At 37.1% G+C, this 11955-nt stretch overlaps 2 protein-coding genes across 4 annotated transcripts; both read right to left on the reverse strand.

Moving 5' to 3' along the window:
* Nucleotides 1–120: 120 nt before the first annotated feature.
* Nucleotides 121–4522, reverse strand: LOC140774317 (homocysteine S-methyltransferase 2-like). Its single transcript, XM_073117271.1, has 7 exons — nucleotides 4196–4522; nucleotides 3359–3415; nucleotides 3048–3277; nucleotides 2800–2929; nucleotides 2185–2388; nucleotides 1300–1371; nucleotides 121–688 (listed from the first exon to the last, which is right to left on the reverse strand). Exons 1-7 carry the CDS (start codon nucleotides 4370–4372, stop codon nucleotides 539–541), a joined length of 1020 nt encoding a protein of 339 aa, XP_072973372.1. The 5' UTR covers nucleotides 4373–4522; the 3' UTR covers nucleotides 121–538.
* Nucleotides 4523–5774: 1252 nt separating this feature from the next.
* On the reverse strand, nucleotides 5775–9534 carry LOC140774316 (serine/threonine-protein kinase 54-like). Of its 3 annotated transcripts, none has more exons than XM_073117270.1 (7): nucleotides 9399–9534; nucleotides 8469–8913; nucleotides 7584–7705; nucleotides 7223–7431; nucleotides 6966–7140; nucleotides 6592–6726; nucleotides 5775–6168 (listed from the first exon to the last, which is right to left on the reverse strand). In XM_073117270.1, the coding sequence occupies exons 2-7, from the start codon at nucleotides 8773–8775 to the stop codon at nucleotides 5962–5964; spliced, it is 1155 nt and encodes a 384-aa protein (XP_072973371.1). In that variant the 5' UTR covers nucleotides 8776–8913; nucleotides 9399–9534; the 3' UTR covers nucleotides 5775–5961. The 3 variants fall into 3 exon arrangements, with proteins under 3 accessions (XP_072973371.1, XP_072973370.1, XP_072973368.1); XM_073117269.1 differs by lacking the exon at nucleotides 9399–9534 and adding an exon at nucleotides 9102–9392; XM_073117267.1 differs by lacking the exon at nucleotides 9399–9534 and adding an exon at nucleotides 9102–9392 and having other exon boundaries at nucleotides 8469–8972.
* Between the last annotated feature and the right edge of the window lie 2421 nt (nucleotides 9535–11955).

Below are 11955 nucleotides of genomic sequence, written 5' to 3' on the forward strand. Positions count from 1 at the left end.
AAGCACCACCTAATTGGTGTACCAAAACATTGTAAAAGAAATATAGTTTTGTATATTACAAATGATAGGTGTAGACGCAGTTATTTCCAAATACATGAAGACAAACAAACAGCTCGGCTCATAAGTCGTTTTGTCATGAGAAGTTAACAATGGACTTGAAATCAATCAAGATAACAAAGAATTGTACACAGTTGCACATAAACTGGAACTTATTCCTGGGCACATGGTACCAGCATGAAGATTTGAAAAAAAAGAGAGGATAATGTAACTAGTTTGCAGTTCAAAGATGATTACACGAAATACATCTCATTGGCATTTCAATAAAATCCTAGAGAGACGAAAAGATGGAGGCAAGGAACCACTGCCACTTCCCAAACATCGATTTCTTCAAGACAAAAATATGTATATTTGGATTGTAACATCTGCAGTAGAGGATAAAAAATGTTCGACAAATCCAAGGGAAACTGGAGAATCAGCATGGTTAGGAATTAAGAGCTAATGCTTGCTTTAAGAGAACAGTCGATATCGATGATCTGATTTAAGAACATCTGACGCCTTGCAGAGCCTTTGATATTGCTCTTATAGTGTTTGGAGTTGTCCTGCAGCAACCTCCAATAAGGGATGCTCCAGCTTCATACCAATTACTAACATATGAAACAAAATCTTCATCAGAAACACCTGTAGATGCCTGCAACAAGGATATGGGTGTATTAGGGGCTGTTATATGTATTTAAACATGAAATCAAGATAGGAAAAGATCGATTCAAATATAAATTTCATTTTTATGATCATAGAAAAGGGGTTATTATGCTGAATAATTTCTATATGAGAAGTTGATATTTATTATTTAAAGTGGATGGTATAGTACAAAAGAGGATATTAAAATAATGGGGAACATAGGAAATAACCCTATAACACCAAGATTTGGTACAGTATAACAACTATAAATTACTTTAACATCAATTACGTGTTTGAATTTGGAGAAGCATACTGCAGTAAGTGCATAATCAGGAGGGTCAAACCCAGCAAATTCTCAGAGTATGTTCCGATGTTCGATAAGCAATATAGGGCACTTGCTGTAAATAGCAATCTCAACTTACAGAGAAATAGATTAAAGTCATGCATGACATGTCAGATTCAAATTAACCAAAAAATTCTTTTTCTGCCAACTTTTGTGGTTTTATTATTCTAATAAAAAGCAACAGTCCAAAGTGAGACCATCATTTTGATCAGTCAAAACTCAAAAGAGAAGCTCAAGCTGTTTGGCACTCTAATAAAAATTCAGGACGGCATACTCACCACCCATTCCTTTTTCTCAGCATCATAACACTCTCCGCTGTTTGGATAGATCAGTATTGGTTTATCTGTCACCTGAGCAAAGAAATGCATCAGAGATCAAGTCTATAATTACCTGGACAATTGGGCCACAAAATAACAGACTGTGAAGCAAACTGTTTATAGAACCATTAAAGAACAAGATAATAGAAGGTACTAAGAGAAACACCATGAAATCCATCAGAAGAGCATCAATTCTTTAAAATGGAAATGATAAGTGCATTGATTGTAGTAATTTTATCACGAGCTAATAAAATAACAACTAAAAATACCGTAGCAACATCTAGCAAAGATTTTAGTGCAAGTACAAAAACTAATAGAGGAGGAAAAATTAAACCTTTACCAAAAACGTGTTGCACTTAGCTAAATTTTTAAGTTGCAAAATGGATATCATACACTCTAGTTGTTGGATTAGATGTCCACCAATGGGTTAATCAAGTCTTGCCAGCGTAACTTAAATTTATAGGCTTAGCATTTGCAAGAATTGTACTAAATGGCAGCTCTCACCAGACCATTTTAAATATCGTTGTATTGCAATTTACTTTCTGCATTTCTACAAACAAAGGTTTACTGTGTTTTGGAATTCCAGCTCAATTTATTGACTATCGCAAGCAATCTAGGGCAAATGTGCAACAGTAGAAAGGGCAACAATTAAATATCAGCACATCAGAAGCAGCTTAATCTGTTATTATAGTAATTGCCTGGGAAAAGATAACTTATTACTGGTTTAAAGTTTAAAAAGGCAAATTAGACAGTTAGAATATGGCATAATGGTACTACCGATAAGGGTATGCTTATTGTTGAACAGAATAATTGATAGCAGACAAAATATCAGGTTAAAGAGAGTACCTTTCGGATAGATAGAATTAATGCATGGATAAATCTTGGAGGAGTGCAGTTGATTCCAACTGCAGCAACATTCTTACATGATATAGCAATGGAAACACACTCGGGCAGAGAATCTCCACTAACTACATTAACTCCATCCTTTGAGCTAAAAGCAAACCATGCTGGAGTTTGTATATTACATTCCTCTAGCAGCTCAACATATGCCTGCAAAAGGACAATCATAAATATGGAAATCCGAATGAGGGGGTAATAAGAATACTTGACAATGATTGTAATTTCTGAGCAAGTAGGTGGGAGGCTGGATGGATAATTGAGACCTTATCACATGTTTCCTCAACAAACAAAACTTCTTTTTGTCTGAAATTAGTTTAAGTTTTCTCTCAGGCCTACCATTAGAATCCTAACTTTCAGAAAAAACAATACTAGATGCCCAAGCCTCCAATTTTATCATGGCTGTGTTACTGCAGATGCAACACAAATTGTATCTGAAAGATTTTGAGCATTCTAAAAGCTACTGTAGCAAGTCCAATGGAGAATGTACGAAAAGGTCCACAACCACAGCCATAACTTAATTAATGAAGCTATACTAATCACTATAGGCAAATCATCTAGTACCTGTGTCTCTAGTTTGTTAGGAATTGTTTCAAAAGCAATCAAATCAGGGCCTGCTTCTGAAATAACCTGAAGCCTTCTCCTATGAAAATCTTTAAGAAACTCCACAGTACCTTCCTTGCCATAGTCACCACTGCAAAATAGTAATAAATCAGAGAAACAGAGGCAACAACCTTGAAATAGATGGACATGCATTCACAAACATAAACAAGAAAATAAATGTGAACCTGCTGATGCTATGCAAAACTCACCTATATTCAGAGCCATCTGCTAAATATGCTCCATAGCTCCCTATGGATGCAGCAACCAATATAGAATGCCTTTTGGAATTAATTTCATCTTTGGATACATCGCAAGGAGCTGCTGGATATTTCTCTAGAAATGTATCCCGTGCATCAAGTGCAATTTCCACACTTCCTCGCAACAATGATTCACTTTCCTCCCGCGAAAATCCCTTAGATTCAAATCCCTGAATCGTAGCCTGCTTAATGCAGGATGATAACAGTTATACATTTCTCTGAGATGCTTTTGACCTTAAGGATGCAAAATGAAGAAAAATTACCTGATAGGATGCTGTTATCAAAATATCTGAACCTGCTTCGAGGTAATCCAAGTGAACCTGTTCCAGTAACAGTTGGAGGTTATCAGGTGCAAAGAGATGACAGAGAAAAATATTTAGAGAAGTGCGTAAGTGCTACAACCATAATAATGGAAAAGAGAATCGGAGAAAAATGAATCATGAAAACAATTACAAATAGATAAACCGACATAAGGTGGGCCAGATGTGTACAATTTCCCTCTTGATGGATGATTCCTGACCTAATTATATATAAAACCATAAGATAAACAGGGTTTTCATTTGCTTTCATGCAAGCATAGAATATTTTGTTTATGGATCTGAGAATTTTTTGGGAGCATAATATATTCCAAAAAGAACGACTTCATACTAACAACAAATAGATAAGAAGAACGCAAGTAGATATAAAAATTCAGTGACAATTACGATAAATGACAAATATTAATTTTGTAACAACATCCATGACTACGAGAACAATCACCACCTTTATTAATAAACACTGCAGGAGAAAGCATCGACCTATTCTTATACTACAACAAATTTACTGAAAAGGGCCGTTTACTCTATCCCTAAAGCACAACAAATTCCAATAAGTCCATAAGCAGAATTATCCACTTCATGAATTAGTTTCTTCAAGCACTAAGACATGCAGAAATCAATATCAGTCATAACCGTACATTATTTTCCATTTCCTATCATGAAAAGGGTAAACTTATGTTCTTGAATTCAATTTTTGAAAACATAAATGTTCATCCATTCAGGTAAAAGCGCAAAAACGTTCAAACTTTGCTAGCAGATGAGCAAGAAAGAGAGCAAAAATACCTTCTTGATGAGATCAGGGCAGGTGAATAGGCATTTCGAGCTCCAAAGCGCATCCTTTATGTCCGCGCCATTGGCTTCGAGCTCCGTCCCAAGCCCACCGTCGATCACGGCGCACCCCCCTCGCTTCCGGAGGAACTCCCGCATCCCAGCCGTCGGATCTGTGGTACCCAATGCCATCGAATCTCCAGAAGAGAAAGAGTTCTCAGCTCTCTGGGTTCTTGAGGGACAAAGAGAGAAGAAGACCCAAATCACCAAATGCCGCCGCAACGCCTCTTCTCTTCTCTTCTCCTCTCCTCTCTGTCTCTGTCTCTGTCTCTGTCTGTGTCTGTGTCTCTCCTCTCTTCAATCTTATATAGAGGAGCTAAAAAATAGTATTCCGGAAGTGCCCCTGTGAGGTATTTTGGGAAGAATGAGGAAGTTTCAAACTGTTGGGAAAGAGAAAACCATGGGTAGGAAGGCAGCAGTCCAAGACTGGGGACCAAACTTAGTTGGCAACCGTTTACTCATTAGAAAAGTATTCACTCATTTTTAACATATTTTATCTTCTTTTCAGCATTAATTTTATTCTAATATCCGAAGGCAAGGCGTCAACGTTAGATTTCTGATCAGATGAAATAAAAATTTAAGGAAGTTAATTATTATTATTATTATTATTATTATTATTATTATTATTATTATATTCCATAGCTTTCTTTTTTTCCAAAAAAAAAAAATCATATTAATTCAGTTTGAAAAAAAAAGGAAGAATTTAATGGCAGGAGAATTCTATTTCCAAATTCTTACCTTCTTGGGTGAGGAGCATTGAATGAAGTGAGTTAATTTTCTTCTGAGGGAAAAACGTACGGTGGACGGGATTGAGACTAGATGCATTGTTCCCGAGCTGATGGGAGGGTCCAGATACAATGAATCTCACAGGCTAATTTTTGCAAATGTTCCACTCCCATTATGCTAACGCAGTGCACCCAGAAACTGGGAGTAAGAATTAGATTCGATTCATTCGGTTCGATCCGATCAAATTGGATTAAGAGAAGCCAAGTTGAGGATATGGAACTATTCTCCCAACAAACCTTATCTGTACGATTGGATTCCTCTGTGGTGGCGTCCATGCAACTTGGGTGTCAAAGTGGGCCCACATAACCGACTCTATCCTTCGTTTGTTTCATATTCCAAGTCAAAATACAAGGAGAACTCTGTGGTTTTGACCAAGAACTGATCACAAACACTGTTGTTTTTAGTCATGAACAATTGAACACTGTTCCTAGTTTGCAGACCAAAAGGAGCTGGACTAAAGCTTCTTTCCATGGGGGAAGACTTTTTAAACTATGATCATATTGTCGATATCGTGGAGAAACAGTTCAATTAGGTAAATGTTCAGTCTGTTCGAATTCATAAACTATGGACTAAGAATCACAGTTCCCAGTGAACCTACCAGAATTCAGATACTCCTGGTTTGAACTTTAACAGCTTAGTAATCTTTTCTTCTTAACAAATAGAAGAAGAAATGTTCACAGTACCTTCATTGAGTAAAAACCATGGGCAGAAATTGAGGATTTAATGAGCACACAGCTAACAAGAAGCATTGAAATTTTTAAGTACACTGATTCAAAGAAAGATGGTTTCATACTTTTAACTTTCATGTACTAAACCAAAGCATCCAAAAAAATGAAGCTCGCTAGCACTGACCTCAAATGACAGTATTAGACAGATCACAATTAGCCCACCAGTATATTGCAAAACAATGGAAAAAAAAAACTTTGGTGAAATCATCATGGACCACGGGTAGCATTAAAGCAGAAGCATCCACCAGCCTGATCGTCAGGTATCATACCCCCGCCTTTGCTGGTGTCGATTGCTTCCAAGAGCCTCACGACTTCATGCATCTCTGGTCGTTTATCAGGGTTTGAGTCCCAGCATTTCTTCATAATATTTGCCAATGAACTAGGGCAGCAACGAGGAATATCAGGCCGCAAGTTCTGCCAAAAGGCTAGAGTATGTCAATGTATGTTTAACATCTTATCGAATGACTGGATTCTATCAATTCTCAAATCTCAAGTGAGGTATAGGATTCACATACGATTAAATATTGATTTGGTTATCTACAGCAACTAGTAATTATTGAATCCCTCAAGTGTGCTTTCACATGAAAACCCCATTTTCAATGAAATGCATGCACTTTGCTTCAATCCTTAAATCTTTTGCAAATATGGATCTACAAATGAGTGAACGACGTCCAGATATATTGTTGTATGGTGCATCTAAGGAAAATCATACGTGCATGAGTACAATATGCTTTCGCCACTGCAGGTTTGATTATGGAAGTCTCAGATGTGGGTTTCTGGAAAGGCGAAGAGAAAAATATAGTTGACATAATTATTGTTATTAGTAATGAGAAAAACCTGTCGAACAACAGCAGAGGATATTTCAGCAAAGCTGAGATCAGGATATGGCATATCGCAGCAGTAGATCTCCCATAAGCATATGCCAAAGCTGTAAACATCACATCTTCTGTTGTATGGCTTGCCTTCAAGAACCTGCACATATAAGACAGAATTCCATCCAAATTAGACAACTAGAATATCATCATACAGACATTTCACAATTGATCCAATTTTTGGTCAGAGCATTTTCCTTTCTACATTAGTTCATCACGACATGCAGAGAGCGAAATATTGAGATATAGACTCAATAGAGTTGTTTGAACTCAAGAGACAATTTGTCCTGTCAACCTTCATCTATAAAGACTAGTTGACATGGAAAAAGGAAAGAGCACCTCTGGGGCCATATATCCAAGGGTGCCAGTTTCACCAGTCATGTCCTTGGGATTTTGTGCCTCAACACGAGCAACACCAAAATCAGCAATTTTAAGAGTTCGATTGGTATCCAATAGCATGTTCTCAGACTTGACATCACGATGTACTATCTTTTTCGAATGTAGATAGCTCAAGCTGCAAGATAACAGGATAATTACATTTTTTGTTTTGCCACTTAAGTAAAGCAGCTGCAGAACATTGCTATTGGTATACTCACCCTCTGGCAAGATCTAGTGCTAGTTGAATCACAATCTTATAAGCAAGTTTCTTTCGCCGATTTTTTATTAAGTATTGCTTCAATGTTCCACCAGCAAGATACTCGACGACTACACAGCATGCTTTAGTTGTAAAGGAGCTGTGGTCATTGCTTGTGGGACATTTCTGTGGAATCTTCAGGTCTGATGTGCCCATCGATGCCCCAACAAACTGAAATAATTCAATCAACAAGTGAGTTCTAACAGATTTACTTGCAATGGCAACATAGAAATATTCATATGCCTCTTCAGGATTGAGTTATAAGTGAAAAAAGGTGTACACTTTGAGACTATTTACCACTAAAATAAGTTCTTAGTTCTTACTCTAGTAACGTTTGCATGATCAAGCGTATGCCAAACAGCAACCTCTTGCTGAAAAGATGTTCGAAGAGCAGCAGATTCAGAATCCGAAACAAACCCATCTTGTCCCCAATCCAACAATTTCACTACAGCATAGGAAAGGGAAAACAATTACACAATGAAAAGTTTAGGGAATTGCATATATATAATCAATAGATACACTTGGAGGACTGTATGAAACCATTTTGCTGGATTGGTATAAGAAAGGAAATTTGTGCACAACAAATGCCTCTCATTAGTGTTGGTTAACAAGAGATAGAGAATGGTAGTAGGACTATCACTACAAAATGCTTAACTGAGCATTTACTTGATGCTATGATAGCATGAAACAACCAACTCCAAGGACATGCATAAGGAGTATATTCTCTTTCTCACTCCTCATGAGAAACATGCTCTTTATATCATGCATCCTTGGCTATGGCACCAAAGACTATTCATTTGACTCATCCTGAGCCTACTGAAAGTTGAATGAAACATTCTTTTGCAAACAAAACTACAATCAAAGACCTAGTAATGGAAAATTGGCGGGGCCATAGCTAAAAAGGGCTCTGAGGGAACTCAATTTATCATCTTTTTTGACATCAAGCATCAACAAGCTGGTATGCTCAAAATTCTTTTGGCAGAGATCTCTTTCTTATCAGTATGTCTCTGAGGAACATTATATTTCCTCCACAGCAGCTTTCATCTGACTAAGAAACTATTTTTTGTTTTTAAAAAAAAAAATTCCTACACATGTATTTGCCTAGAATAAAATAACAAGGAAATCTGTATAAATCATGAAAATAAACTAGCATCGACAGACCATCAATGTACTGTTCCTTCTTGATGCCAAAGCAAAGAATTTAGTACCTGCAACATCTTGCCCATCATAGGTACCTCGATAAACCGTACCGTACGTCCCTCGTGCCAGGACGTACCTTATTTCCAGCTTAGATAGAACAATTTCCCATTCTTCCTTGGGCTTCTGTGAAGCACTATTGTCCTTTATCCAAATCTTAGAGAGTGTCTTCTCCAGTTGTATATCCAAGCTCTTGAGATCAATTTTATCAGCTCTCACGAACATATCTTTGCTGCTGAAGCTTCCCACACCATTCAGCTTTGAATTTACTCCCTCCTTCCTTGAATTCTCATTTTCTTCACCTTTATTCGAATCCATATCGCCAAATCAAGCAGTCCCAGACAAGACAAAGAAGAAACCCAGATGAAGGCCCTCTTTAATTTTCTGCACTCTAATACTACAAGATTGTTTCCATATCGATCCAGAGACCGGAGAAAGGCCTCTCCTTCACCACACCTGCATTTTGGAAGAGAGCTCACGACTTTCCTCGATTAATTCCTTGAAAGGGTAAAAACCTAAAGAAAAATGAAAGACCCAAGGCCCACGGATTAAAAGACTAAAACTTCACGTCAGAGAAGAAGAATCGCAACAGCAAGAGATGAGAAAAACAGAATTTAAGCTAGAATAAGGATCGTGACACCAACTTCCCGGGACGAGAATATAATCCGATGCAGACGCGGTACGAATATCACTTCATGCCGGCAATAACTTCGGAGAACTTGGATCGAGAATACGCATCAGAATAGCGAAATCCAGAAACAGAGATAGATAAAGAAATCGGAAACGGAAGAAAACGAGAGACCCGAAAGAAAAGGCGGCTAATTTCATTGATTATTAGCAAGTAAACCCTAGAAACGATCTCATGCAGGAGGCAAAGACGATCTGGGATTGGGGAAAACGGGGGGGCAATAAAAGGAAAAATATATGCGGAAAGGAGGCACCTTTGATAGCAAGCGAGCAACGGAAAGAGAGGATGGTGGAGAAGAAAATGGCGCGAGATTTCTGGCCTTAAAATAGTATTTCCAACAACCGCTTCCAAACAAACACCCGGAGGACGACAACAACCAAATTAAGAAACACAACAACGACGAGAGAGAGAGAGAGAGAGAGAGAAAAAAAAGAAGAATTTATCTTTGGAAAATCACACTCTCTGACCTTCAAAATATTTGACGAATAACCAAATAAGTATAAATTTCTCAGACTCATCACAACAAAGCTCTACTTATATCTGTTGTTGGCATTAAACTTTTGGCAAGCTTTCAGCCATGGTAATTAGTAAGAACCAACGATCCTGCAAGTCTCAGCCTTAGTTAGTTTTTAAAGATTCTATTCCGTTGAAGCAAATCACTCTTATTAGCTAGATAGGAATGAATCCCTATCAACAAGTATGGACAACTTGAATCTCATACTATGAATCGGATTGTATGATGTCACCTATGAATCGGATTTGTTGGTCACTAGGAATAATTAAGAAGTCATCGTCAAGTACAAGTGTTGTCAGTGGCATGACTACAAGCACAACTAAGACACAAAGGTGGCAACCTGGAAATCAAATGGATTCAATATTCTCCTATGTTGGATTCCTTTCTTGTTCCTTGCTCGCATTGCTAATAACTCCAAACAAGGAAATTTGTTCCCTCTGAGCAAATGGGCAGATTAGTGATCTTAATTAATTTAATCATGAACGTTAAGACAACCTTACAAAATCTCTAATTAAGATATATGAACTTGTTATTTTACCAAGGCCAGAATTATGTCTTCTATTTTGGAACAATATAACCATCTTGGGATTTGGATCTTCCTAGGATTGCGTAAATATTACTTCATGCTAACATCACCAAGGGATAAGATTAAGGGATCCTTTTTCTAGCTAGCTCTCTCCGAATTATCCTTACAGATAGTTTTAACGGAATATTCTATGAATATGGCAAACAATTACTTATTAAAGTTAATGAATATAATAGGCAAAGCACTAAAATATCCTTTATTTCTTGAAGTTAGAGCATAAAATATTTTACCACTTTAACTAACCTACTAATATTTTTGAAAGAATTTAATAATTTGATAGTAATTATAATATCTTAAAAATGTAATGACTCTTATGATATTTAAGAAGTTTTAGCAAATACTAGTAGGATAAAATTGGCCCAATACATATCCTTTATGGGCTTATCAAGTAGCAAACTGGGCCTAATTTTAAAAAATTTGGGCTTGTAATGTGGGCTTATCATGGTTAATGAATACGATCTTGACATTAAAATAATAGTTCCTCTATCTCTTACTTGCAATTCTTGCACTTTGGACTTTGGAGGTTGATATAAAGATTTGTAGGTGCAAATGTTGATATATAGCTACAAGACAAGGAGCCGACAATAAAAGAAGTGTTGGCATCTTATAGTTCTAGCACATAAATAATTCAGTCCCCTTGAATACCCAATAAAAATGTGATATTTCTTCCTTGTTGTTGTCAAATGAGCTGTTCTTCTGTCTTCATTCTACCAGATGGAGCATAAAATTTGGTACGCGTTGCTGTAAAGGACATCAACTTCTATACGAATGCATTAAATTTCAATTGCAAAGTTAGAGTAGACAACCTCAAATTTCCTAATCCCTGTGCCAATTACTTCCAAATTCCAAATGCTGCTGTTGTTTGCTATAATTCAAGGCCCCCGTCTGTTTCAAGTGACATAAAGCTAACCTTCTTTGTCTTGATCACCTGGAGGAAAAAAGAAAAAGGAAAAAAATAAAATAAAATAATTGTCACCTGGTGATGAAAACTGATGGATTTGTTCTTTGTTAATCAGAGAACCTGTCACTCTTGTCTTGGATTGGATGTGAGATGTTTAAGTTTAATTATCATGTATGTAAGAGTGTGATTAATTCTCATCCTTAAGCATCATATGGTAGACAGAGGTGTGAGCCATGTGAATATGCAGTAGGAGCACATGTGAGGCCCCAATATAAATGTCTCTTCTGATAATAATTAAAAGGAAGGAAAGAAGAAGAAGAAGAAGAAGAAGTGACATTATTATGCTCACAATATTCAACTTCAGCAGTTCCATTAACTGTCCAACAGATGCATCGATAATAACTTGATAAAAAGAGTATTTTAAGTATCAAATCCTATCTGAGAAACAGCAAGGAAGTGTAGAGGTACATAGGAGGAGAGTATGTACACATCAGCTTCCCGACCTAGTGGGGCCGGCGCCACCGCCCACCTATAAGAATTCCACCAAAGTCCGCGCACTAGCTTTACCTACTAAATGCCCAAGAATTGGAATCAGAGTTACAAAGATGCCATTTTTTAGTCTTTAATTATTTGATATAATATGGAAGCAGAGAGGGAATAAGAGAAACATTAGAACCTTGGGAATCCAAACCAATGGCATTAAAAGTAAATGAAATATAACATTGGAGACTCGAGTCCTTTGCACATTCATCCAGGCTAGGCCAGGCCAGTCCTGAGTCCTCCCATAGAAAGAAGCATCTCTCTCTTGG

This window comes from Typha angustifolia, chromosome 13 (genome assembly GCF_048772165.1).
Source record: "Typha angustifolia cultivar Huaian chromosome 13, ASM4877216v1, whole genome shotgun sequence".
Classification (NCBI taxonomy): domain Eukaryota; kingdom Viridiplantae; phylum Streptophyta; class Magnoliopsida; order Poales; family Typhaceae; genus Typha; species Typha angustifolia.